The sequence below is a fragment of the Eublepharis macularius genome, chromosome 15 (assembly GCF_028583425.1).
Source record: "Eublepharis macularius isolate TG4126 chromosome 15, MPM_Emac_v1.0, whole genome shotgun sequence".
NCBI classification, from domain to species: Eukaryota; Metazoa; Chordata; class Lepidosauria; order Squamata; family Eublepharidae; genus Eublepharis; species Eublepharis macularius.
Genome location: NC_072804.1, coordinates 24,885,961 through 24,913,959, shown reverse-complemented (window position 1 = coordinate 24,913,959; position 27,999 = coordinate 24,885,961). Strand labels below are relative to the sequence as shown.

The 27,999-nt window shown below is 46.5% G+C and overlaps 1 protein-coding gene across 2 annotated transcripts; it reads right to left on the bottom strand.

The window, feature by feature from the left end:
• Positions 1–1,082: 1,082 nt before the first annotated feature.
• On the bottom strand, positions 1,083–27,999 carry MFSD10 (major facilitator superfamily domain containing 10). Of its 2 annotated transcripts, XM_054999474.1 has the most exons (13): positions 27,932–27,999; positions 22,387–22,581; positions 20,646–20,742; positions 16,978–17,081; positions 15,928–16,086; positions 13,064–13,252; positions 12,414–12,522; positions 10,101–10,203; positions 9,502–9,610; positions 6,662–6,752; positions 4,613–4,660; positions 3,470–3,559; positions 1,083–2,465 (listed from the first exon to the last, which is right to left on the bottom strand). In XM_054999474.1, exons 2-13 carry the CDS (start codon positions 22,573–22,575, stop codon positions 2,359–2,361), a joined length of 1,395 nt encoding a protein of 464 aa, XP_054855449.1. In that variant the 5' UTR covers positions 22,576–22,581; positions 27,932–27,999; the 3' UTR covers positions 1,083–2,358. The 2 variants fall into 2 exon arrangements, with proteins under 2 accessions (XP_054855449.1, XP_054855450.1); XM_054999475.1 differs by lacking the exon at positions 27,932–27,999 and having other exon boundaries at positions 22,376–22,445.

The window sequence follows — 27,999 nt, the reverse complement described above, 5'->3', positions numbered from 1 at the left end:
AGCCATCACCTGACCTTTGACTTGGAAGTGACATCACACCCTTGCTAGGCTTCACCCTCCAAGTCCCCAGGTATTTTCTGAGTCAGACCTGGCAACCCCAACATTTTTATTGAAAATATGAAAGATGGAAAGAAAGAAGGGGGGGAAAGACATGGAAAGAAGGGAGGAAAGGAAATAAACTAGACTAAAATAAAATGTATGGCCATGGCAATACTCAGAGATCTCCGGGAGCCGCACAACTATGTCTAAAAGAGCCACATGTGGCTCCTGAGCCGCAGTTTGGCCACCCCTGACCTATAGCACTTTTGAGGACCCAGCTGCATTTCAGGGCCATCTGGCACGTTCTGCAGAAGCAGTCCTACCTTTGCCATCCATCACGTTGCCCAGGGCTCTTCCCCTGGCCCCACCCAGTTCCTCCTGCTGGCCTCTTGATTCACTTTTGGGAAGGGACAGAAGACATTTAAAGACCACGAAGGTTTCCTTCACCCTGATATCTTGCTATAACTAAAGAGTTTACAACTGGTGATAAGAACGTACATTTTCCAATGCTGGCCTTCCATTAATCATCTGTGCAGAAGACCAACGCTGGAGCACCTTAACATGTTATTGTTTCTTATCAAAACCAGTAGCAGAGCTGCTAATGTTTAAGAGCATGTATGTGGGCCAACTAGATTGTTAACTTGTTAAAAACAAAATGTTGATCATTTATATGGTTCTAGTAAATGAAATTTACATCCCTACTGTTGGGTCTAACCAACAGTTTAAAAACCACTGCATTACAGGAATTAAAATTACAAGATAAAAATGTTGTATGAAGAAAACAGGAAAAATAGGTAAGAGAGTAAACAAACATAAAACTTGCATATGCACAGGGCTTTTTTTCAGCAGGAACGCGGTGGAACGGAGTTCCGGCACCTCTTGAGAATGGTCCCATGGCCGGTGCCCCCGCCCCCTGATCTCCAGACAGAGGGAAGTTTAGATTGCCCTCCGCGCCGCTCGGCGGTGCGGAGGGCAATCTCAACTCCCCTCTGTCTGGAGATCAGGGGGCGGGGGCACTGGCCATGGGACCATTTTCTCCGAGGGTAACCCACTGAGTTCCACCACTGCTTTTCCCAGAAAAAAAGCCCTGCATATGCATAATGTTGCAAGCCACCTTAGGTCCTCATTGGGGAGAAATGCTGGGTATAAATGAAGTAAAGAAAGAAAACAGGATAAAAAACAGGGCCATGTTCCTATAAGTTACTCTGTTATTTCAAGCTGAAAGAAGGAAAAGTGAGAGGCCCATGAGCTTGAAACGCCGGGACTTTATGGTCAGATACAGAGCCAGGCTGCAAGGTCCTTTCCCCCAGGACGAACAGCAGACTAGCCTTCCCTTCAGAGGCCATGGGAACAGCATTCTGGGAAACAGAGAGCCTCCTCCATTGTGGCCTAAGAGGTTTGCTTTCATAATCCCTCACCGCTACCCACTCCTGCCTTTTGGCTTGAAATCAATCAATCGTGTGAGTTCTAGAATGGCAGCCCCCAACAACCCTTGATTATTTCCTTAACTCTGGGGCTTTATTGCAAATGTCCAGGTTACTAAGTTGATATAGTAGGTGAGATTGTCCAAGTACAACATGTATTTTGCTTTAAATGAAGACAGTCAGAAGAGTGGACGAAATTGCATTGCCCGTGGCTACTAATTACAGTTCTCATACCCGAAGGTAGTAAGTACCAGAAGTGTGAAGACTGTTTGCTGCCTCCCCGGCTAAGAGTGGGACAGAGATCGCAGGTGAACTACTCGAGTCTTTGGTTTAAGGCAACTGTTACCCCCTTTCTAATTTCCTCAGACATGATTGGAAGTACCCACAGATATGTCCTGGAATCCCTGGGTTTGGCTGATTTGTGCTAAAAAAACACACTGTAGTCCCACTTTGGTAGGCTCAAAGTGAGGGTGGATGCCCTTTGAGAAATTTCACGGCATCGCAGTCGCTCTCACAAAGACAGTGGCCCTTGAGCACACTGTTCTGTTTCACTTAATAATTTTTTCCTTCCTCCACATGGAACTCTGCTGCTTCACCATTTTTGCTATTCTGCACAGTCATGGAGAGTTGGCAAAATATCCGACCATTTTTATGGCAAAAGGCAGCAAAAGAGATTTCTCTTCGGGGGCTCTTCTGCTCAGCACAGCCAAAATTACATCAACAGGGCTGAACTCTCCAGTGTCTGCGCACAGACGTATCCATAAAGCACAAAGCCATTGCAGGATCTTGAGGGGCAGCTAAGGCTGGACTTAGCCAGGATGCAATAGGAGGCCCCATCACCGGGTCTCTTGGCCAGCTGTTGCTGCGTTCTGAGGCACCTGGTAGTCAGAGCTGCTTATTCTTCTTTCACTTGCTCCTGAATGCGTCTCAGGAGGAGGAGGGGGATCAAGAACAAAGAGGCACAGGCAGTAAAACAAACTTGAGCTCCTGCCATCCAGTATACTGAAAAGAAAGAACAGCTTTTAAGAACACTGTAAACAACCACAAAAATTAGAACTCGCACAAAGTGGTCTTCCTGATGCATACCGGTTTCATCAAAGGGAACAAAAGGTGCCCTTTCCGTACCTCACCCAGGTAACATTTAGCCCTAGATAGCTCAAGGCAACGGCAGTCTGACATGCTCTTGTTCAGCAAGTCCTTCGTTCCCTGCATAGAGGCCTTATCAAAGTGGCCCAAAGCACACTCATTCAGCAGCACATGGGCTGGGTCAGGTGGGTTCCCAGGACAGGATTATGAAAATGGCACAGGACTGAAAGTGTAGACAGAGCCCTACAGGGGGATCCTTGCAGGGTGGTGGTTTTCATTTCAGCACCACAGGCTGTATGGAGTTTAATTGCGGTTCAGTACTCTGCAACTGCCCTGTTTGCAACATGAGCAAGCGGGATAGCAGACTGGGCTCTACAGGTCACCTGAAATGCAATTTTTTGATTGTGATCACTTTTGCATTAGGCTGAGAGTCATAGAATGCTTGACATGCACATGTGAATCAGCCGGCAGAGGGGTCCATGTCCTGGACTAAAGTCCAGGATGGGACTCCCCAGTCATTAACTGCCTGCCCCCCAAGGGCTCCTACCCCACCACTCTGTGCTCCCTTGCCAAGCCCAAGCAAGTAGCAACCCTTGCTGTTTGAGGTGGACGGGAGCCAGTGGCAGAAGCCAGCTACTCTGGACAGGGTGGATGCAAGTGGCAGCCACCAAGCTGACTGCCTGCAACTCTAAGAGAATGGGCACAACTGGTGGCAGGAGCTTACTCTTATCCGCCCCCCCAGGCCACGAGTGGTTCTCCCCCAGCCCAGGGCTCGGGACAGCTGCCCTCATTGCCACTGGTTATGCTGCCCCTGCTGACTACACATTGTAGGGCAGAGGGGGAGGAGATGGGGGCACAGCCTCTTTCTGAGCCTCCCCAGAATGACCACGGAGGCATGCACACCTGCTATACACCCTTACCTGCTGCTGACACAACTGGTCCCATGGCTCTCGCCAGGGCCCCCAGACTCCTCAAGATGCCCATCATTGTTCCTTTTTGGCTTGCTGAACCTGGAAAAGAAGAGCCAGGTGCCACTTTCTCTCCAGGCCACTTTGTGTCCCTTTTTGACATCATTTTTAGAATTGTGGTGATTGTGTACAACTATTCACCTCTCTCTACAGCTTTTTCAGCCATTCTCCTGACAACTAGAGGTGAGTCTGAGGCAAGGCTGCTCACCTTACTGGAGAAAAGAAGAAACTCCCTTTGCTGCTTCTGTCTTTCTGCTTCAACAAGGCAAAATATTCAGTGCGCAGAGCAGAGGGAGGCTCTACCTGGCCTCTCTCTCCTAGGCAGTTTTGGGGTTAAGACTTGAACTATGTATCATGTTCTCTGAGGCAAATCGAAGGACTTTTGGATTAGGAAGCGGGTCTCAACCTGGCCTTTGAGCCACTTGATTTATATACCGCCCTTCAGGACAACTTAGCACCCACTCAGAGTTGTTTACAAAGTATGTTAATTATTATCTCCACAACAACAATCACCCTGTGAGATGGGTGGGGCTGAGAGAGCTCTGAGAGAGCTGTGACTCGCCCAAGGTCACCCAGCTGGCTTCAAGCAGAAGAATGGGGAATCTAACCCGGTTCTCCAGATTAGAGTCCTGCTGTTCTTAATCTCTACACCAAACTGGTTAGCATGGTTATTAATTTATAACATGTTTGACCGGAATGCCCTACATCTTTGATGCCCTTATGAGATACAAACAGACAGCAATTTCTATACGCCAATGGAGAGAATATTCCTTGGTCTAAGCTGACAATATCTGCAGTTGCCAGCAATGGCCCTGGGTAACAAATTATAAACAATACTGCTCTTACAGCTTTAACAATAGTGAACTGCATTTTCTCTCTCTCTCTCTCTGAATTATATAAAGGGTGCAAAGGTTCAAGTAAGACTGCTTTCATTTTGGGCATAAGCCTCTTTTCACTGAAAAGGAAAAGTTGAAAAGCAGCCTAGCGTTAAGGGTTCAAGGACACACAGCACCTTCTCTTTAGTTTAACCAGCAGGGAAGACATTCCTCTCAGATACGCTCTCAGGCTCTCATAGAATTTTAAAGAGCCACTTACCATAGCCCGACACCACTGCAGACAAACAAGGAACAACGGCGGCAGCAGCTGGAGGCAAGTGAAGCACAGATTAGAATACCAAAGGAGTTTGAGGGCATCACCTGACAAACTGTAAAGTGGAGCGGGACCAAACAACAGCACACCCACAAGGGGCCACAAGATTCGCAAGGTTCTTTTCTGAGACCAAATGGCACAAACTGAGCTTGCAGGAGTATGAGTTGTACACAGGGCTTTTTTTCAGCTGGAACGTGGTGGAACGGAGTGTGACCATTTTCGCTTAGGGTGATTTAAACCTTAAAAAATTCCCCCCTTGTTCCAGCTGACCCAAAGTGATGTCATTGTGCAGTCCTGATTTCCACCACCTCTTTTCCCAGAAAAAAAGCCCTGGTTGTACACATTGGTAGCACAGACATCACGCACTCTGGGCCAAAGGGACACCTAAATCAGTTCCGAGAGGTAATTTCCCAGCTCTGCAGCAAGCGCCCAGTGTCCAATAAGAGGATGGGTAATCTATTATATTTACAGTGGTGTGTATAGCAACCAGACCTAATGGAAAGAGCATGCCTGCCTCCCAGTGAAGGAGACCAGCAGCAATCCACAGGTGCAAGACCTGAGCCTAAGTGAAAAATAAAGGCCACTCCCTTGATCTACAGAAGGATTTGAGTCCAGTGGCACCTTAAAGACTAACAAGATTTTCAGGTTATAAGCTGTTGAGAGTGAAAGCTCTCTTTGTTAGATGCACAGAGATGCCCTGTGAGTGTAGGAGCAAGTAGGCAAAGAATTCTGTCCTCAAGCAAGGCGTCTCTGCCAGCCACTCGTCCCGTAATCCATCTGCCCAGATCCCAATGAGGAAAACAGGATGATGGTGGATTCCTGTTCTTCTTGAGGGGGAGGTATCTGGCTTTGGGATAGGCCCCTCTTTCAGAGCTGGCAGGTAGCATCCCTTTGTTTTATGTAGAGAAGAAGGGCTCCCTGAGTTCTAATCCCCAGATCTGCTGCTGCACAGAAAGTTTACCTCAACTAAAATTCTAACAAACAGCTGTTGCAATAAACTGTTTATGCTTAAAAACGATGGAAAAGAACCGAGTGCTCTTCAGCCTCTCATTCAGCCATGAAGAGAACTACAGGAGCTGAGAATGAGGCCTTCTGTTTCGAGATGATTTTCCTTCAGAGCTCTGCAGAACTCGAGCCGTATGATGCAATGGTACTCAGCTGAGTCCGGGCTTGAGAAGAAGGGGGGGGGAGGCCTTTGACAAGATGCTTTCTGGTGCCCCCCAGCTGGTGAGCACTCAGCCCCAGGGGTGTCTGGTGGGTACAGGGTTTGTACACACACAAAAGAACAGAATGCAGGCACGTCAATTCTCAACACGTCCCTCGGACCCAAAATGTTCACTTCAGCCTGAAGCAAGGCAGCTCGTTCAGCATGTTGTAAAAAGATTTCTACTCTGAATTCCCCAAAGCTTGCAAGGGAAGAATTCTTAATATGTTCAAGAACTTGCTGCTCTTTTGTGGGGCCCAGAGCTGTGCTTGATGCAGAGTCAGAACTGGCCCTTCTGCTCTGTGGCTACGTTGAGGATGGAGCATCCCATCATTTCGGAGCCCTTCCCTCGTGTGCTGAAGGTTTGCCCCAACATCGAGTGCGATTCCTGCAACCTGGGTGACCTCCTGGTAATGCAGCTAACCTCAGTCTACTGATTAACACCCAGCACTTAGTGCTTTCCAGAACCCATCACATTTCTTTTCTACGCAGGAAACCCACCAAACCAAGAGGGCTGGTGAATGTAGCCCACAAATTCTCACTAGTTCTTGGAAAGCGCAAGAAGACTGGAGAAATCCAGTGTAAACTGAAAGAACAGAGGCACTCGTGACCTTTCCCATTACCCTCATGGCAACTTCCAGGAGCGCCATTAGCACAAGAGCGAGCACCAAGCTGACATTTAATTCAACATTGAAGAAAATCCTGAAGACAAAAGCCATCTGTATTAATTCACATGAGAAACCGGTGAACAAATTTCAAAGAGCCCAAAAAGATTTATTTGAGGAGCTCACCAAAGGAATAGAGCAGCAGTCCTGCACTCAAGTGGACTATGTTCGCACTCCAGCCAATTAACAGGAACGCAGGAATGGAAAACAAAATTGCCTGCAAAAGAGAGAGAGAGAAGTCTCTATCGTGCAGTAACTGAAGCTCTCTCATGCAGCAAAGGACCAGATTCTGTCCTCCAGGGCCATGCTGCTGCTGAGAGGAGCTGGAGGGGGGAGCTAAGGGGGGGGGTCTCCTGGTTCTTCATGGCCCCTGTCCACAGTTCCATCTTAGCCACTCCAAACAGAAGTGGAGAAGGTCACAGATCTCTGGCTGGGTCTGAAAAAACAACAACAACAACAACAACAACAACAACATTCGATTTATATACTGCCTATCAGGACAACTTAATGCCCACTCAGAGCAGTTTACAAAGTATGTTATTATTATCCCCACAACAAAACACCCTGTGAGGTGGGTGAGGCTGAGAGAGCTCTGGAAGAGCTGTGACTGACCCAAGGTCACCCAGCTGGCTTCAAGTGGAGGAGTGGGGAATCAAACCCAGCTCTCCAGATCAGAGTCTCGTGCTCTTAACCACTACACCAAAAAAGGCAAATGGTAAGTGGGTGGGGCCCCAATCCAGACTGGGACTACACAGGGAGGGGAGAGGCTGCTTAACTCTTTACACCTTGTGCAGTGCTACCAACTGAAACGGCCCCCCGCCCTGCTATTAGGACTTGAAAGGGAAGGGGGAAGGGGCTTCCTCTGAAAACTGAATGGACCAGGGCTGGGCTGGCTTGTAAAGCCCCGAGATAAGCCCCTCTCGCCTTGCCTTCTCCCTTCCAGCCCCCAGGTCCTTGCACTGGGCAACATAAAGGCTGCCGTGCTCAGGACACTAAAAGCCTGAGTGGCGAGGGGGGAAGGCAGGGGGCATCTTTTGCTCTGAGCTCATGTCAAAGTGGACTCTTCGCTGGGGAAATGAGCTGGGTTTTCTTATTTGTTTGTTTGTTTCAATTTCTATTCGGCCCTCCCTGCACAGGCAGGCTCAGGGCGGATTACACTCCATAAATCATTACAATAAAACTTATATATAACAATTAAAGACAATATCAAACAATATAATAAATATCTAAAAAGTACAAAAGTACAAAAAAATCTGCACAAAAGTAATCCATCGGATGACTTCTCCCTCTCTCAACACTTGTGGCCAAAATCCTTTGTTTGATGCAAAACCAGCGAAGGACCCAAATGGGTTCCATGGGGCTGCACGAGACTTCTTGTGCCTTGACTTTAGAGATGGGTCAACAGAAGGACTGTGGTCATGAGGGTGGAGAGGGTGACTGGAGTCACCAGCCAAGGCAGTTTCCCCTGAAAAAGAGCGAGGGGCAAAGGGCACAGAAGCTGCGCAGGGAGGGGTGGACATTTCCTGCATAGTAGCTGCGGCTGTCTTGCTGTTTTCGCTGTGCCTTGGTGAATCCCGTGGACCTGCCACCCCTCTGTCCCTCAGCTCTGGGCAGACACACGCCTGAGCCCAGTAGGTGTTGCCACTGCAGAGAAACGCCTAGGAAGGGGGGGAGGGTGCCCTCTCTCCAAGCAAGTTCCCGCAGAGCAATTTCCTTTTCAGGAAGTTCATCAGCAAATTATTCCATGCCAAAAAACAAACAAACCCTGAAGAAGGATGGATACTCTTGCTTGTTTATTAATCAGGGCTTGCTCATGAACACCTTGGGAGGGTGAAGGCTGCCCCAGGGCTCAGCAACACCCACACAGAGCTCCCATTCAGGTGAACAACACTTTGGGGGGCCACCACAACTGTATTTGTAAGCTTTAGTCAAGGTACTTATCCTCACAAACATGAAGTGAGGCTGCCATAGACTGAATCAGGCCCTTGGTCCCTCAAGGTCAGTCCTGTCTACTCAGACTGGCAGTGGCTCTCCAGGGTCTCAGGTCAAGGTCACAACATCTCCTGTCTGGACCTTTTTAAAACTGGTGATGCTCAGGATCGAACCTGGGACCTTCTGCATGCAAAGAAGAGGCTCTTCTACGGAGCTCCCAGCCCCTCCCATACGTGTTGCCTGGCTCAGTCTCCCAGTGTGGAGGTTGATTTGAATGCCATCCTGCTCTCAGACTCATGAATGACAAGATACAGTCTTCATAGAGATGGATCAAAGGGAACCTTTAGCACTTCCAGCATAGCTGAGCCGCTGTTTTGTTTAAAAACCTGAATACCTATTCAACAACAACAGGTATCCCAAGCAATTTCAAAATCAGTAAATCAAAAGAAGACTGGCCAAAGACATACACAAACTTAGGACATACATTCCCTTCAACCTGGGAATGTTTTCTTGTGTGCAATAATTTGACGATGGAATTGGCTTCACTACTAGGAATGGGCTTTACATACAAATTGGAATGAATTACAGCCAGTTCCCTGGCACCTGACGAACCTACTCTGATACCTCCCTAATTGACATGAATCATGATATATAATATATGTAAAAAGATTCATGAAACCAATTACTTCATTACTGATGGCTGTATGGATATGAAGCCATCGACAAACACAAGCCTTTCCCCAAGGACATCAGTGGGATACGGTAAAAATTAAATGAAAGAAAAAAAATGCCTGAAAATTGTTAGAATTTATACAGAGGGAAGAGGAAAGTAGAAGTGTGAATAAATTGTTTCAAAGGGGGCTAAATAGGGTCTGAAGGCATGTGATAGACAACTGCAACCTTGTGAACTCTGAGCAAGTCGAAGACTGGTCAGTGTTTGGGGGCAGTGGCGATCTTTAGGGAACAGAGTACCTGTAATGGAAGAAAGGTAGGATGCAAATGGAACCGCTAAATTGAAAGAAAAAGAAACCAACCCGTTTTACAGTCTTGAGTTCATTTCCTGGCTTGATTTGGCGTGTGTAGCCACCCTGGATAGTAGCCATTGTAATGCCAATGAAGAAAAACATCTTTCCTTGTTGCATGCTACCCAAGTAAAAAAAAAAGGGGGGGAGGGGGGGAGAAAGACAAAGGGTTAATTCCATGTTAACTAGAGCTGAAAACAGATAACAGTTTTTAGGGGAGTTGATGGTGGTTTGAAAGAGGCATCTGTTGCCATTGTGTACACAAGCATTTATTTTGTCCTGCTGGTCAAATAAATTTTGCGCATTTTTTAAACAACACAAAACCTGCAAAATCTATTTGTTGGGAAAGGATTGCACTTACCACAGTGTTGGCTCCAACCAACTTTCCTGTCAGGGAAAAAAGAAGGAAGAGTCCCCTTTGACTACAAAAAAGGCTATGCTAGAGATCAGCCCTATTGATGTAATTTTGGCTGAGCAGAAGTGAATGATTTAACTCTGTCTTTGTGAGTCTTGCTTCCAAAAGATACCATAATTGGTGGCAAAGGCCTCCAAGGAACCAGGAAGGAATTAAATGAATGTAGAAGTGTACACAAACTAAATATGCAAATTACCTGCTGAACTGGAAGTGTTGATGAACAAGAAAACTCAGTGTGTATTCCAGTCCCGAGAACAGGAAGAGATAAAGGAAATACACCAGACCGAGGATCTTGAGATCTGTTAATAAATATAATGTTCAAGGCCTATTACAATGAAAGTCTGCAAGGCAGACAGCTGGGATGATGTGTTACTGTCCCACCACCCCTCTTCCCCTCTCTGGATTGAATGTTCTCCTCCCATTTCCTTATCAGCCTTCCCAAATCATTTAGCATTAACTCTGCACCAGCACTAGTCATAGTTAATACTAATTGGGCTTCCTCTTAACCAAGGTTTGCAAATCCACTTCTAACCCTGGTTGCTACAGCTGGTTGAGATGAGAATCCATGATCAGTCTGGAGTAGTGGTTAAAAGCAGCAGGATTCTAATCTGGAGAACCAGGTTTGATTCCCCACTCCTCCGCTTGAAGCCAGCTGGGTGACCTTGGGTCAGTCGCAGCTCTCTCAGAGCTCTCTCAGCCCCACCCACCTCACAGGGTGATTGTCGTGAGGAGAATAATAACACACTTTGTAAGCCACTCTGAGTGTGGTCTTAAGTTATCCTGAAAGGCGGTATATAAATCGAATGTTGTTGTTGCTGTTCAGATGTAACATTAAAACATGATTAAGACTCGCAAGTGAGGTGGGAGGTGGGAGGGAAAGGGGGTCATGTATCCTTGAGAATGGCTCCCACTTTCAGATCTGATTTGCAAGGAACTCGTGACATAAGAATCAGAGTTCAAAGAAATGCATCTTCAGACATTTTGGAGACTGCCATTCTTCTGCCTGGAACGGGAGTTGTGCTTGATATTTCAGACGCACTTGAGTGGGCTACACACGTCCACACTGCACACATAAACTCTTGAGAGTCACAAGCTCTCCCTGTACAATTCTGTCACAGGAAGTCTTTAAATGTTGGTTCATTTCTCCACACAACAATGGGGGTGACGAATGCCAGGACTGTTACTGCGCAGACACAGGATCACACGGGCACCAGGCAAAAGGCGTTTCTTTTACCCAGAAGTTTTTATACGTGGGAGGGTACAGACATGCTGCACACAGAAGCCAACTCAAGAGTACGCTTCACATAGAAACACCAAAAGGTTATCTAGTCCAAACCCCTGCACACTGCAGGAAATACACAGCTACCTCCCACTCCACTCCCCTGTTGACCCCTGCTCTATGCCCAGAGGAAGGCAATAACCCTCCACCACTCCTGGCCAATCTGATCTAGAGGAAAATTCCTTCCTGACCCCAAAGAGGCGATCGGCACTACCCTGGGCATGTATGAAAGGTCCACGAAGGACCAAGCACCGGCTCATCCCTTCCTGCCCTCCCTCTTACGATCTGCCTAAATTCATACTAAGTCCTAGAATCAGTATTGCTGTCAAATGGCCATCTAGCCTCTTGTTTAAAAACTTCCAAAGGAGAGCCCACCACCTCCCAAGGAAGCCTGTTCCACTGAGAAACCACTCTTAACGTTCATGAAGTTCTTGCTAATGTTTAGGCAAAAATTCTTTTGATTTAATTTTAACCCATTGATTCTGGTCCGGCTCTCTGGGGCAAAAGAAAACAACTCCACTCCATCCTCTATGCGACAGCTCTTCAAGTACTCGAAGATGGCTATCATATCACCTCTCAGTCGTCTCCTCTTCAGGCGAAACATGCCCAGCTCCTGCAACCTTTCCTCATAGGACTTCATCTCCACTCCACTCATCATCTTTGCGGCCCTCCTTTTGACAAATTCCAGCTTGTCAACATCCTTCTTAAACTGTGGTGCTTAAAACTGAATACAGTATTTCAAGTGAGGTCTAACCAGAACAGAGTAAAGAGATACCATTACTTTGTACGGTCTGGACACTACCCTTCTGTTAATACAGCCCCAAATTGCATTTGCTGTCTTGAGAAGGTATACCAAGGCAGAAGGTCAGTCAGTCAGGTAGTGGTCAATGATGCTCTCAAGTGACCTATCCCAGGCCTCCTATATTTTACACAGAGGTGTCAGAGATTGACTTAGGGGCCTTGTGCAGAAGAAAAACTTCTCCCTTTTGGCTACAGGCTGTATGTCAATGGGTAACACAAACCAATTTGGTTATTGTGGTGCCCAACAAATGGCAGCAAATGCAGCAATGCAAACATCTCCAGGAAAGGGCTCGGACTCCTTACAGATGTACGCAAGATTCTGTCCCATGGAGATAAAGCATTTTGTGCAAGATCTGGTCCCAAGGAGAAAAAGCATTGGGAAATACTCAAACTCCTCCATAACATAGCATGGAAAGCTGGATGACTTGCTTTTTTGTGAAGGAGGGTCCATTCTTTGGCTTACTGCAGAGAATTGGAACAGAGCCCAGGGACTGAGTAGGCCAGATGCTGACTGAAAGCCAGTCGTCATAGTGGATACCTAAGAAAAGAAAGGTGTCTTTGGTCAAAGGGATCATAGCACAAAAAAGAGCCATCGGCAAAGAAATGTCCGTTGGCACAAGAGCAAGCTGCAGGCGATTGTACCAGATTCTCTCCCTCACTGCAGCTCTCTGTGCATAGCAGCTTTTTGTCCACAGGGCTCTCCAAATTGGGGAGGGGGGTTCCGCAGAGGATTGCTGTGGAAGGGTGGAGAAAGATCTGCCACCAAAAATACCTGATGCTCACCCAACTCAGTACCTATCAGCAGTTCCACACCTCCTGTGGTAATGAATGGGTAACACCACTTGGCTGGCTCAGCTTTCCCCTCTATCTTGTGCCCACAACAGAGCAAGAGATAAACCTTGGGCCCTCATGACTGTTTCAAGGGACCCACGCAAGAGGGCTCCCCAAGCAGACTGCACCCCTTCTTTGCAAGATGCCCCCCCCACAAGAGGTCCAGTTTTAACTGTTTAAAATGCAGGCTCTCCGTTCCCAATTCCATAAAATCATCAGGGCTACAATTTGTTTCCTGGACCCCTTACCCGGTTTTCTTTGGGGAGCGTCTCTGGTAACAAGAAGAAAATGAAAACCAGGTCAGCAACTGCAAACATGACAGCAAAGAGAGCTGGCTGAAGATAGAAGATTTCCCCCTTCTCTGTCTCCATGGCAAGGTATGCTCCAAGCATCGGGCCCAGAGTGAAACCCAAAGAGAAGGCCACACCGATCATCGCCTGTGGGAACACAGTTAATGCTGAAATTGACTCTTTGATGGAGGATTAGGCATGATCACACATTAACTTTTATTGGCAAAAGTTAATAGTTGGTTTGAAATAGTTGGTTTTAGCTTAGGTTGGTGGATGCAAAAATATTTCTTTTATACAGGGCTTTTTTTCAGGGGGAACGTGGGGGAAAGGAGTTCCAGAACCTCTTGAAAATGGTCACATGGCTGGCAGTGCAAAGAGCAATCTCAACTCCCCTCTGTCTGGAGATCAGGGGGCGGGGCCACCAGCCATGTGACCATATATATATATATATATATATATATATATTTAATTTTATTGAAACAAAAAGGGGTACAGAAAGGAAGGGGAAAAAGAAGTGGACAAGCAAGAAAAATATAAAACTGTGTGCTACAAGGATTATTAAAATACAGAATTCAAAAATCATAACCTTTATTGATATTAAAATAATAACTGGAATAGTAATTAAGCCTATTTAATATATATTTTTTAAAATAAACAACCCATGCAGAATTCAAACCTATTTCTACTCGTTATTTTAGTAATAAAAGAGGGAAGAAATAGAATAGAATAAAAAACTCATTATTTCGTTATGGTTCCATCTTATTTTTTCCTTAACAATAATAATTATTAACAATAACAATGCTTATTCCTTAATGTAACTGATTGTCATAACCTTTAAAAATATTAAGATAAAATACTATTGAAGATAATACTAAAAAATCCTTATTTCACCTATGTTTATCATAACCTTTTACTTATACTTTACTTAACAGTGTTGACTTTTTGCCATTGTTTCAATATTATCTACCATACAGCCTGTTTTACCAATTACCTTTATGTAACTGATTATCTTACAATAAAATTATAAAATATATCAGTATGCAATCATTTTCAAATTTACAGAACTAAGACATCTTTTAAATTTTATCTGTTATAAGCCAAAAAAAAATGTTAATAGTTGGTTTGAAATAGTTGGTTTTAGCTTAGTTTGGTGGATGCAAAAATACTTCCATCTGCCTACTTCCTCTACATTGTATGTAATTGTGTAGATCTATGTTAGGTTACAAGAGCCCCGTGGTGCAGAGTGGTAAGTGGCAGTACTGCAGCCCAAGCTCTGCTCAAGACCTGAGTTCGATCCTGGCGGAAGCCGGGTTCAGATAGCCAGCTCAAGGTTGACTCAGCCTTCCATCCTTCTGAGGTTGGTAAAAAGAGTACCCAGTTTCCTGGGGGGAAAGTGCAGATGACTGGGGAAGCCAATGGCAAACCACCTCGTAACAAAAAGTCTGTGAAGAAAATGTCAATGTGATGTTCCCCCATGGGTTAGTAGTGACTTGGTGCTTGCACAAGGGACTACCTTTACTTTTTTACCTATGATAGGTCACTCCCTTAGTTGCCTTCTCCCTAAACTAAAAAGTTCTAGAGGATTTGGCCCTGCTTTACAAGGCAGATATTCCAGTCCTGCGATCATTTTGGCTCTGCAATTTATCTAGGTGTTCAAAATGCTTTTCGTAGTGACCTGAACTGTACACAGTATGCCAAATGTGGCCGCATCAGGGACTTGGCAGAAGGGCATTACTATACTGACAGTTTTATCCTCAGTCCCTTTCCTGATGATCCTTTGTGTGAAATTTTCATTTTAAAAACTGCTGCTTCTGTAAGCTATCCACCATAGCTTGGAGATCCTCCCAATCTCCTTCTGCTTTCACCACCCCAAACCACTTTGCTTCAAGTGCTAACCTCTCTGCTCACCACCCATCCCTGGACATTTATGCATAACTAGCACCAATCTTACGTCAGATCTTGAGTGGGGGCATTGTGTGTTTTTGTGCTGTGTTTTAAATGCAACTTTTGCATTCTGTACCAGTGAGTTCATGGGCATTGCTGGGAAGCAGGGGAGAAATCAGATTTAAGGCAACAATATAAATGGCAACAAGAAGTGACTGTTATGTACAATGGAATTCATTGCCAGGAGATGTATTTATTTTTAAGAGTTTATTGTCTATAGCCGTAGGCCGTCACAATTCGCCAAACATTGACGAATAAACAATTAAATCCCTTATCACAGTTTGTATAGGTTACTAAAATTAATTAAAACAATACAGTATGCCAAACTACCCAGGGATCACGAAGCAGCCTCATTCAGTACCACCTTAGATCTTATCCTTTTGGCTGCGATGCAAACTGAGAGACTCTATAGGACACATGATTATCAGTGTCAGATAACAAAAACACAATCTTCTCGATTTCAGAGTATGTGTTTGTCATTGATAGGATTCTAGCCAAAAATTTAGCTCTGGGTACACTATATAATGGACAATGAAGTGGGTAGGGGGAAAGGTTCTCCACTATAGGAGCATCTAAATACTAATAGTAAAATACCCAAGCATGTGAAAAACGTATCCCTGGAATGCTGTGATCAGTTATACTGACAGTGAAACATGATCCCCCCCCCACACACCTGTGCCTAAAAAGTAGTTGTGATTTGCTCCTTGGCCATACTGCCAATGTTGCTAGACCAGAAGCCTCTAAGGAAGCAGAAGAGCAGAGCAGGCACCATTGATTAGTCACTCCAAAGAAGAAAAAGCAAAGAACTGGACTGCAAAAGGCAAAGCCCACAACACAGTTTGCACCGGAGCACTTCCCATGCTCCAGCTAGCACTTACCATGCCCCGGCTTCGCGCTTTCGGACATGCCAGATCGGCAATGATAGCCGTGGAGAGGCTGACGTTCCCTTTGCTTATTCCACCAATGACTCTGGAGAAGAGAAAGAGCTCAAAGCTCCTGGAAACAGCCCACAAGGAATAGGATGCTATCAGACCCATCTGTGGATAGAATGAGGAGGTACTGTCACTGGATTTCAAGGAATTAGCATTTGGCTGCCCCTATATCCTGGTCTTTCCTGTAACCTTCCAACTTCCTGCACATGATATAGGCTTTTCTGTTTACACTGCTGAACCATCGTAGGCATACTGTTGCCTGGTAGCATTATTATCTGTCTGTCTGGAAATAAATCAAGAGATTTAAGAGTTTGGTTTCCTGAACATAAAAATTGCTTCGCTGCATGGGAAGCTGATTTCACGCTAATTCTCCATTGAAGGAAAAGTTTGTTGTGGAAGCCCAAACCCACTTGCTGCCCAGTTGGGGCATTTCCTTTTGCACGCCTGTGTGAAAGTCTGTGGCTACCATCAAGGGCAAAGCCCCATCAGTGCTCACCGCGGCACATGGCATCGGGGGGGGGGGGGAGACTGCGAAGAACTGGCTTGCTCTGCTGTTTCCATGTGGTGATGATGTCCACAGCTAGACATCAGCAAGTATTTCCTCCAGTAACCAGGCCTTTAATCTGCCGTGTAATCACCAGTCGATGTTGGTTGGGTTTTTTGAGCATTTCCTTATCCATGGGCTTAAAACTCAAAGCTGATTTAACTCAGTAAACAGCTTGTCGATACTTGTCAGTAGCCCTTCCCACATCTTAAAGAAGAGAGAACAATTAAAAGGCCAAAACATTTGAAATGAAGCCATGTTCCAGTAATCACAGTCAGTAATTTGAACAGATTTCAAGCAACTTAAACTTCCAGAAGATTGACTGACAAACTAAAATTTAAATACCAGCCACAAACTCGGAAGAAACCCAGGAAGAACTGAGGTAGATTAGTCAGGTTTTCTCTACCACTGGCAGTTACAACAGATGAGTCAGTTCCCCAAAATAAACATACCACGGTCAACAGCATGACTGGCCTTCTCCCAAAGTAATCGGATGCAGCCCCAGTGAGGGGAGAGGCAAAGAACTGAAGGATGGAGAATATGGAGCCAATCAGACCTGGAAAAGATGAATAATTAGACCCAGTTCAGAGCTGCTGGCCATTGACTCATAACTACATACTGTTATATTACATACACTTCTGAGGCATTGCAAAAACCTAAACACATAAGGTGTATATGCAAAAAAGTGCATAATTATAGGAACTGCAACCGTCTTTACCTTTTATTATGTATAAAAACATAATAAAATGTATACCACCTATATTAGTATGGCCCTGATCTGGAGGGCCCGGGCTGCTTGAGCTTGTCAAATCTCAAAAGCTAAGTAAGGTTGGCCCTGGTTAGTACTTGGATGAGAGACCAACAAGGAAGTCCAGGGTCTCTAGGGGCTAGTAATGGCAAACTACTGCTGAATGTCTCTTGCCTTGAAAATCCTACAGGATCACCATAAGTCAGCTGTGACTTGATGGCACTTTACACACACTATATTAGTATGGTGTGTAGCTGAAGGACCACTTACTCCCATATCAGTTTGTCTGCCAGCTCAGTCAGCAACTCAAACTCCACCCTGGGTGCCCCCCATCTGAAGTGAGGTGAGTAACAGCCAGAGAAAGGGCCTTTTCAGTGGTGGCACCTAAGCTGAGGAATACCACCTCCTACCAAGGTCCATTTGCTTGTCATCAGTTAAGCACCAGATGGAAAAAAAATCTCCCAGGCTTTTGTTAGAATTTTTTAAAATGGTCCTTGCTATGTGGTTTAAAAACTAAAGTAGTTATATAGTCATCTCCTTTGATGTTTGGTATTAACATTTGGAGCCTTCTGATTGTTTTAATACTGATTTTATCTACAGCTCATTGTCTTGTTATGAGTTTTAGCATTTCAGTTTTAAATTTTTAATCTTTGATTGATCTTATAGACCTTTGCTGTAAGCCAATTCAAGCATGATTTAAGGAGAAGCAGTTAATAAATTAGCGATAAATAAATGATTGGTACAAACTAATTTAACCACAGCCTGAGGACCACATGGGAACATATGGGAGGCGATGGTCCTTTAGATCTGTGGGTCCTAGGCTGAGAAGGGCTTTCGTCATAACCAGCATCTTAAATTGGAATTGGAAACAAATGTCAGCTAATGTAGCTCTTTTAAAAGATAGGCAAAATATGTTTCCACTGGCTAGACCCTAATAGTAACTGGACTGCTGTATTTTGCACCAGCTGAAGTTTTCTGGTGGCCTTCAAGGGCATCCCGCTGCAGAGTGCAGTATAGCAGTCCAATTGCAAGTTTACAAAAGCATGGATCAGTGTGGCCAAATAAGTTGTTGAGGCCGATGCAGATGACAGAAGGCACTCTTGGCCATCATGGGATAGCAAAGGAGAAGGTTACTTTCCCATGCTTGGTTGTTTTTGCATGACTCCAAAGCTCATCCACACAAAACATGTGCCTAACATTCATCTGTACAGACCACACCTGGTAACATTTTGCAGGAGAAAGCTCTTGGCATTACTAGGGATCTTAAATGTGCTTCCCCTGCACCCCCCCCTCTGATTAATCAACGCTTTTCCAGTTCCATTTGAAGTTAGAACAAGGAAATTATAGTCACTGTGATAAGAAGAGAGATGAGTAGATTAGCACTGCAAAGGATTCTTCAGCCCAGCTGCTAAAGGTATAAATAACATCTACATGGTGCACAATAAATGGGGAAATCGAAAAGAGTCCAGTAGCACCTTTAAGACTAACCAACTTTATTGTAGCCTAAGCTTCTGAGAACCACAGCTCTCTTCGTCAGATGCATCTGACGAAGAGAACTGTGATTCTCGAAAGCTTATGCTACAGTAAAGTTGGTTAGTCTTAAAGGTGCTACTGGACTCTTTTCGATTTTGCTACTACAGACTAACACGGCTAACTCCTCTGAATAAATGGGGACAAAACCAGCCAGCCAGTCAGGAATTTCCCATCAACCTACAGCAAATGGAAACATACAGCCGAGGCAAATCAAACACATTTTGTAAATAAAATAGGCATGGATGTACCAGGTTCCCATTACAGGCATCACTCTTTCCAAATATTTAAACCAGAGCATCTGTTTCTCTGAGACAGCAATTTTCTGGCAGGTCGTAGAGAGCAATCCCATGCATGGCCCAACGGGAGCAGCAGCACTGGACTAATTAGGACCAAAATCAGCACCCCTTGAGGTGGGGCAGCTGCTAGGGCCCAAGGCTTTGGGCGGAGCCCACTGTCCTCCCTTCCCCACCCACTTGCTTGTAAGCGCTCCTTTCCTTGCTCCCAGAGGTGTGCACTGCCAACCATCATCAGGGAATGGACATGAGGGTTAATGTAGGCACCTGTGAGAGGGTGGGGGAAGGATGCACAGGCATGTAGGTCCAGGTCTTTTTCAGGGGGAACGCAGGGGAATGGAGTTCCGGTACTTCTTGAAAATGGTCACATGGCTGGTGGCCCCGCCCCCTGATCGCCAGACAGAGGGGAGCTTAGATTGCCCTCCGTGCCACTCGGTGGCGCGGAGGGCAATCTAAGCTCCCCTCTGTCTGGCGATCAGGGGGCGGGGCCACCAGCCATGTGATCATTTTCTCTGAGAGCAACCCACTGAGTTCCACCACCTGTTTCCCCAGAAAAAAAGCCCTGTGTAGGTCTGTGGTTGGGAAGGGAGGCATAGGGGGTGGGATTGCTGGTAGGCAGAGAAGAAAAGGGGGCCTTCGGGTCTCTCTTCTCAAGGTCCTCCAAAATCTGGAACTGGCCCTTTGACTAATGAAGAAGATGGACAGGGAACAGCTTCCACTCTCTGGCACCTGCTTTCTCTGCTGCTGTTCGGAGTTTAACATCTGTAAAAGTCCTGCCTCTCCTCCAGAGCGCTGAACCAATCCTTGTGGTTTTGGCTCATGGAAATCCAAATGACTGTCAGCCAATCAGGGCCCATGGAGCTGCCCAGGGTGAAAGGGGGATGTGCCAGCCTCAGTTAAGAAGGAGGAAGAGAAATTTTCCCCCTCAGATGAGGAATTTGCAGCTCTGGATAAGAGCCAACTGTGCGCCAAAAGTCTAAACAATGTAATGGCACAGTGAGATTCTCACGGCACCTTTACCTTGTTCTATCTATGAAGAGGGGATTTATATTTACCTCATAAATAAGTACAATCTTATCCTATTAGGGCCCCCCAAAAGAAACCTTTAGCGAGCAAAAGCTGGCATGCTACCAACTCTTTACTCTAAGATTGTGTCCTCCTTTTACCTGATTGTGGGTGGTCAGGGGTTTTTAAAAGAAGATGAGAAGAGGCCAGAATGTGAGACCGGGCCTTTAGAGAAAAGGATTCCTTCACTTGTCCCAGAGTCCCCCCTCGCTTCACTCTCCCACAGCTGCCACAACAACATATTAAGATTCAGTTTCCAACACTCACAGAGACCAATGTGAAGACAACAACACACAACAACAACAACAACACACATACACACAAAACTATCTGAAGGCACTAGACGCTGCTTCCAACCTACTCTTGAGATGGCCAGTTTGGATTTAATGCCTGACTGATATGGTTTAGTGTTCCCCATACATTATGAGTAAGGTAAGTTTCTTGTCCTAAAAGAGTCCAATATTGAAACATAAATTCCTACCTCCAAACAAGACACTGTTGTACTTCCTTTCAGGAGGCACGCCAACCACTTCAGCAAACCAGTCCACCCCATGTTGCAAGGTCATGTACAAGCCATTCTGTGGAAGAAAATAATTGTGCACAGACCAGAGGTATTCATGGGCATATTAGAGGAGCGCAAGGGCGACAGCTGGGTTCCTCACCAATGTGAGAAATATATAGTAACCCTTAAAAATTATCAGCAATGTGTTTCCTGAAGCCCATTTATTTCTTCCCATTAAACATCTTTTCCCCCAAAGTAAAAAGCCCAGCTGGCTTTTCTATTCTTCACTGGACTAGAAGGGCCATTGTGCCTGCTGGGTGGGAGTTCCCATTCAGAAATAGCTGCCTCCATCACAGGAAAACATTTGGCTTCAAATCACCCAGCATTTTGAGAACTAGCTGTTCTCAGAATTCCAGAAGTGCCTAGAGTCAGTCACAAGGTTAGGGACCCCTGGCCTAAACTACCTCACCACCAAATACCAATAGTGGTTAAAAAGAGAATCTCTGCACCATCACCTCATTTCGATTTTTGGTGCACAACCCTTGAATATGTGGAGGAAGCATGTCCCTCCTACTTTTTCAAAAGAGAGGAAGATAAGGGCTGATACCGCACACGTTGGACAATGCACTTTCAATGCACTTTATCAATCGTTTAAGGTGGATTTTTTGTTCCACACTCAAAAAAATCCATTCCAAATGATCTATAAAGAGGATTGGAAGTGCATTATCCAACGTGTGCAGAATCACCAAAGGTGTAGACACATTCCTAAAGATATTATTTATTTATTTTGATTTATATCCCACCCTCCCTGCAAGTGGGGGCTCAGGGCGGGTCACAACATCATAAGATCATAGAACCACAATTTAGATACAATAAATAGTTAAAATCATTTTGAAAATAACGAAACTCACAGATCTCATTAAAAAGTAGAGCAGAACAAAGGAAAATAGGCAAAGGACTAGCAGGATAGTTCGCCCCCTCCTCAACCACTCTCATAGGTCTGGCAGAACATCTCCGTTTTACAGGCCTGGTGGAACTGTAATAAGTCCTGCAGGGCCCGGATCTCAACTGGGAGAGCGTTCCACCAGACCAGAGCCAGAGCCAAAAAGGCTTTGGCCCTGCTTGAGGCCAAGCAAACATCCTTGGGGCCAGGAACCATCAGCAAATGTTTATCTACAGATCATAATGCCCTCCGGGGAACATACAGGAAGAGACGGTACCGAAGATATGCAGGCTCCAGTCTGTTAAGGGCCTTAAAGATTGAGATTGAGAAGATTGAGATCTGAGATGTAGGCAAAGGAATGTTCACGGAGGCTCTTTCCTTCAATGCCCCCAACACATTTGCCGACTGCACATCAAGGGAGATTTCAGGAGGATGTACCCACCAGTGTGCACCTTTCTCTCCTGACTTCTAGCATCTAAGGGAAGAGTATGCTGCACGGGGATGGAATCCCCTCCACCCATAGGGTTGGGAATATGATAGACATATCCCAAAGATTTCTGCTTCCGAGGAACAGGGGTCAGCGGAGAGGTATAATCAGATGCTGCTGTCTTTCACAAAGTGTTCCAGCTCAGAGGGCTGCTGATGGGCCCCTTCATGTGCAAAGAGTTGTATGTTCGGTACCCAAGGAGCACAAGAACAGTACACACAACTGAAATCTTTAACATGCCCGCGTTTGCAAAGAGTGTTTTGGGGCCCTGTTGCGCACCTCTCACTCACATCATTCTTGCTGTAATGATCGAAGATGGAAGGAAGGAGTGGCAAGATGAGCGTAAAACCCAACAGATCGATGAAGAGCGCGAGGAAGACTGTGGTGATCACTCGGGTGGAGGCCTCTTCAGTTCTCAAGGACCCTTTGAAGGGCCTCCTGCTTTCCCGGCCGTCTTCCAAGGACGTCTTCTCAGGCATGGCTGTCTGCAATGCAATTGGGCAGAGAGAAATTGGAGGAATTTGCTGAGTCACACACACTCCTTCTCCAAGTCAAGCCTGAATACCGCAAATTAACCAAGTGTTTTACTTACTGCTCAATTTCTCTTTTAGGGGACTGCTCTGGAGGATGGACTTTATGGCACTATTCCCCAGATATTCCTTGCTTCCCATGCACATCCTGCCACCAACTCCCCCACCCCAATTTTGCACCATCTTCTCTCGCTCACATTGCTAAAGACAATGGCGGGAAAACTGCTGATACATCAGACAGCTACATGAATCGCACAGAGCCCTCCAGCACATTTGACTCACAAGAGCACGTGAAGTATCTTGATCCTTTGCAGTGAATCACAAAGAGGACAATTTGACACACACACACACACACACTGCAAGATTTTCCCATTCAGAATTCTCTGGGACTCAAGCAGGTGGATCCCGCCCCCCGCCCCGACTCCTTTAACCAACTTTTCCACTTGTCCCCCTTCTGCAAAGCCTCTGCAGCCCGCAGGAGGCATTTGAGCCATTGCTGCCACCCCCTTTGGGCTAACTGACAACTGACAGTCTTTTTTTTTCTGCAGACCTGGAGATTCAGTTCTCCAGGTACATCAAGACCCTTTTATTTTCTGTGTGCAGCCTGCTTTGGTTGCTTCAGCAAGACTGGGCTGGCCCTTTACTTTGCCAGAGAAGTTTCGGGTGGGCCGCTGCTCCCAGAGGTCACTGCAGCCTGGAGCAAGCTGAGCCCAGTGCCACAGTGGCCCTCAGCTGAGCCACCACCCGCTGTGACTGTAACCACAAGATGGGTGCCCCCCACACTGCAAGGGCCCCTCGGCTCAGCTGGTACCAACATCTCAATGGTTTTGTGACTGGCACGGTGCCCAGCCACCTTTCCTACTAGATATAGCGGTACTAGAGCCCTTTTACCCTTTTTAATTACTTTGGGTATTAGCACAAGACTGCCGTTTGGATGCCTGAAGGCAAATTAAAACAGAAGTAACAACAGCAGTGGCAAATTAAGCCACTCTTAGAGCATGATCCTGGAAGGTGCTGAGAATTAGCACAGTTAGTGCTACCACTCTGGCTGACTGCCCTAGTTACAGCGGTAAAAGGAATGGTATGTTCTGTTCTTTCAACTTCTCCAGAGGGGTAGCCATAGTCTATTGTGGCAAAACAAAGCAATCTAGTGGCATCTTAAAGACTACCAACTTTTATTCCAGTACGAGCTTTGCCTTTTTTTAAAAAGAAGGGGAAAGGAGGAGGGGCAGAAGTTGCATAAAGACAGGCCTAGAACCTCTGGCCTCTCTTATCACCCATTATGTTTAACTAGACAATCACACCTGATTTATGTGCTCAGATTTTTTTGCTCCAATCCTCCCCCCTTTCCTCCTGCAAATTTCTCAAGATGAGGTAAATGATTTTCTTTCTTTCCATCATATCTGAGGAAGTGAGTTCTAACTCCTGTTAAGGTCATACTAGAATAAATGTTGTTAGTCTGTAAGGTCCAACAACCACAAAAAGAGAGAAGGGTCTGTAAGGTGCCACTGGACTTTTATTGGACTATTATTTGGGGGGGTGAAATGGGCTTGTGATCTGGACCCCAGCCCCCCCTTCATAAAACAGAGGATACTACTGAGGCACGACTGAACATGAGGAGAAAGTCCAGGCTCCATGCCAGTGCGGTGCACTGAGGCTATTCCAAAGGGAAAGGCAGCTGCAGGGGCTCATTTAGCATTCTTCCACAGGGAGGGCTCTTCCCCAGTCTCTAGAGCTGCTGACACAGAACCATATAGCAGAGCTTTGACGCATCCTTCCACTGTTTTTTCACTGCTGCTATTGCATGCCTGGATAGCATTCAACAGAGCCACGAGCTAACTGATCTTGTGTCAGTCCATCCGTCCTTTTCATCCGGCCCACACCCTGCAGGCTCATTTCTTACGCAACATATAACTGTGGCAGTGAGACTGCACAGGACAGTGAAAAAAGGCTGAAGACAAAACTTCTGCAAATGACAGTATGCTGCCATTCTTCAAAGCTAGGGAGGTTTATTTCCTGCTGGGCTTAAGCCTGCTTAGCCGTGAGCCCCAAAGCGGGAGACTCTGGAACTGAGCCGCACTGTTTCTGCCATCTCTTCACCAGGATGATCCCGGATCCATGGGTGATGAACAGTTTGAGGACAGAAGAACTGAGTGAAAGGTGAAAAAAATTATTCAAGTTTTGTAGCTCCAAACACGTTTAGCTTAAAAGCTTTGTCAGGGGATCTTCTAGGAAGTATTTCAAGTGTCGCCTTGAGCAATGGAATGAATAAAATAGGGCAGCTCCAGGGCTTTTTTCCAGCTGGAACGCGGTGGAACAGGAGTTCTGGAACCTCTTGAAAATGGAGCTGGAGTGGTGCGCTGGAGCGGCGCAGAGGGCAATCTGAACTCCCCTCTGTCTGGAGATCAGGGGGCAGGGCTACTAGCCATGTGACCATTTTCACCAAGGGCCATTTAAACTTTTAAAAACTCCCCCCTTGTTCCAGCTGACCCAACGTGACATTATTGGTCTTGGGAGCATGCACGCACCACCTCCCTCCAAGAGTTGCCCCCTGTGCTGGCAACCCACTGAGTTCCACCACCTCTTTTCCCAGAAAAAAAGCTCTGGGCAGCTCTAATTCATTCCATTGCTCAAGGTGACAGTCGAAATACTTCCTAGAAGATGAAGCTTCTAAACAAAACGTGTAGGGATCTAACAAAACTCGAATAGATTTCACCTCGCACCTGGTTCTTGTTTCTGCAGTTTTGAGGACAGATGAAACCCTCCTAGAGGACAATGCAGGATTTGTTTGTACACTTTCAGATTTGGAAGCACCTGTTCACTGCACATACAATATGATGGGTAAGATCTGGGTCCAATAGCACGTTAAAGACCCACTAGGTATGAGCTTTCGAGAGTCAAAGCTCCCTTTGAAAGCTCATACTTTGGAAACCGAGTTGGTCTTCAAGGTACTACTGGACCTGGATCTTGCTCTTCGACAGCAGACCAACACTGCTACCCACCTGAAACTAACATACATGACACATTACAGGTTTCTGAGACCCTTTCACCCATGGTGGAAGTAGGAGGTTTGCAGGAATTGGCTACGCATATGTACGTTTGCATTATACATGATTTTGGGTGCACAACTAAAGATCTGGCTATCTGCTGGTTCTTTTGATTTCAGCAAATGCCCCAAATCTTAGCAAGTGTAAGGTGCTAATGAGAACATTTAACCCATCCTGTTCAATATCACAAAGCATTTCAGTCTTGTTTAAAACTATATCAAAAGATGTATCCGTGTACATAGAACATGTGTGCAGAAGGGCTGTGGTTGATTAGCAGAACATCTCCTATGCCTGCAGAAGGTCCCAGATTTAGACCTTGCCACCTCCAGGTAAAAAGACTCCAGTCCTTGTCACCTCCAGGTAGTAGGAACTGGGAACACCCTTCAGTTCTAGAGACTTGGGGAGCTTCTCCCAGCAAAAACTGGACAGCTCTGGGTAGGCGGATGGTAGGGTAGGATTTGAGGGGGGGGGGAGACTCTTTTTAAGACTAGTCACTCCAAAGGGGAGGGACCCATTCAAAGCTGCAATATATTGGATGAGGAAGCAGGTCAAGGCAAAATAAACTTAGCTGAACGAGGGACTTGGAGCACCTTGCTTAAGGAAATGGGACAGAAAGAGTGCTCTCGCAATTCTGAGTTCCTTGAGGAAGGGCAGAATAAAAATGCGTTAGATGTCAAGGCACTGCACTTCCTGAACCTTTTATTTCCTTATTGACCGTAACAAGTATTCTACGATGTACAGCTCACAATATTTTCCTTAAACAAGGGTAAGTCAAAAACATAAATCACTTTATGGGGTCCCATTTAAAGTAGCAGAGGTATGTTTTGCAACTAAACATTGGAAGCTTCAATGCACACAGCGAAAATGTGGGAAAGAGGGCGCCGGCTGCCACATGCTTGCAGAGCAACCGCTGGCAGAGAACTACTGCCCTCCAAGCTCCTGGTCATTTCTGCACCAGCGATCTGCCCTAGGCTCAACGCTGCCAGTAAGCATTCCACCCTCACCCACCCAGAGCATCATGGTGCATTCATACACCTCTTGGGGTTTTCCACAATTTTCATCAATCTTTCTCAAACCTCCTTTACTCCAAAGATTTAAGAAAGACTTCAGTAAAGCCTGGATGGTTATTGCATGGGTGGGGAAATCTGGGTTTCCCCTGACCCTATCTCTGTGGCACACAGGTCACATCATGAGAAGGCAAGATTCTCTGGAAACGTCAATAATGCTAGGAAAAGCGAAAGGCAGTAGGACAAAAGGAAGACCTAAAACGAGATGGCTGGACTCAATGAAAGAAGCCACGTCCTCCAGTTTGCAGTGTCTGAGCAAGATCGTGAATGGTAGGACATTTTGGAGACCTTTCATAGGTCACCATAGGTTGGAGGCGACTTGATGGCACATAACACACACACATCTCTGTGACAACCATTTCCTCCCCCTTCTACCAGAGGGCTTCTTTAGTTTTTACAAAATCTGAACGATAATAGCAGGAATGTAACAGGTACCCTGAATTCCCAGCTTTCGTTTTTAAAAGTTTGGAGCTGGAGCACTTTTTCTAAAAGGAAGCTGGGGAGTCACAAAACCTGTTACTTCACTCAGAAGAGCCTCCGTGGGTAGCGGAGGGGGGCGAGGGCGCTGACAGGGGGCTGGGGCAGGGAAACTGCGGATTAAGCATCCCAGTGAGTGATTCCGCACATGTTGGATAATGCACTTCCAATCCTCTTTACAGATCAAGCGGAACAAAAAATCAGCCTCAAAGGATTGAAAGTTATCCAACATGTGCGGAATCACCCCCCAGTCCCAACCCGCTGCTTATGGGCAGCCGCACCAGCAAGGGGGCACCCGCCCAAGCCCCTCCCCATGTGGAAAGACCCTCCCGTTCGCGTTCTTAGCGTGGAACGGGGGTGGTCTGAACCCCCCCCCCCCGTGCGCATTCCCGAGCGCGCGCGTCTCGCTCGCTCCAGCGGCGCCCTCCGCCCTGAAAACTTTCTCCCGCTCCGGCCGCGCCTCTCCGAACGGCAGGGAAGGGAGGGAGGCAGGAGGGCTGGGACGGGAGGCGGCCGCGGGATCTCTGCAGCCGGGGCTGTGGGTGTCGCTTCGCCCCCGGGAGTGGCGATGCCGGCGCCGTCCCCGCGGCTGGAAGGCAGCCTCCGTCCCCGCGCGCCGCTCGGCGCACGGCCTTCTCGGCCGCCAGGCGCGGGGCGGCTCCCCTCGGCGGTCCCGTTTCCCGCCTCGCTCGCCCCCCCCCCCGGCTTCCCTACCTGCCCCCTGGCTGGCCTCTGCTCGGCGGCTTGCTCGCCCCTTCCAGGCGCTCCGGCACCGAGGATGC

What these genes read in the sequence shown, in the direction of transcription:
- MFSD10 (XM_054999474.1), bottom strand. Translation starts at nt 22,575, where the DNA reads ATGCCTGAGAAGACGTCCTTGGAAGACGGCCGGGAAAGCAGGAGGCCC. An exon ending in GGACCCTCCTTCACAAAAAA is followed by an intron (nt 10,204 to 12,413) that starts GCAAGTCATCCA and finishes ATTTATTAACAG; the next exon opens with ATCTCAAGATCCTCGGTCTG. An exon ending in ACCAGTTGTGTCAGCAGCAG is followed by an intron (nt 2,466 to 3,469) that starts GTAAGGGTGTAT and finishes CTTTCTTTTCAG; the next exon opens with TATACTGGATGGCAGGAGCT.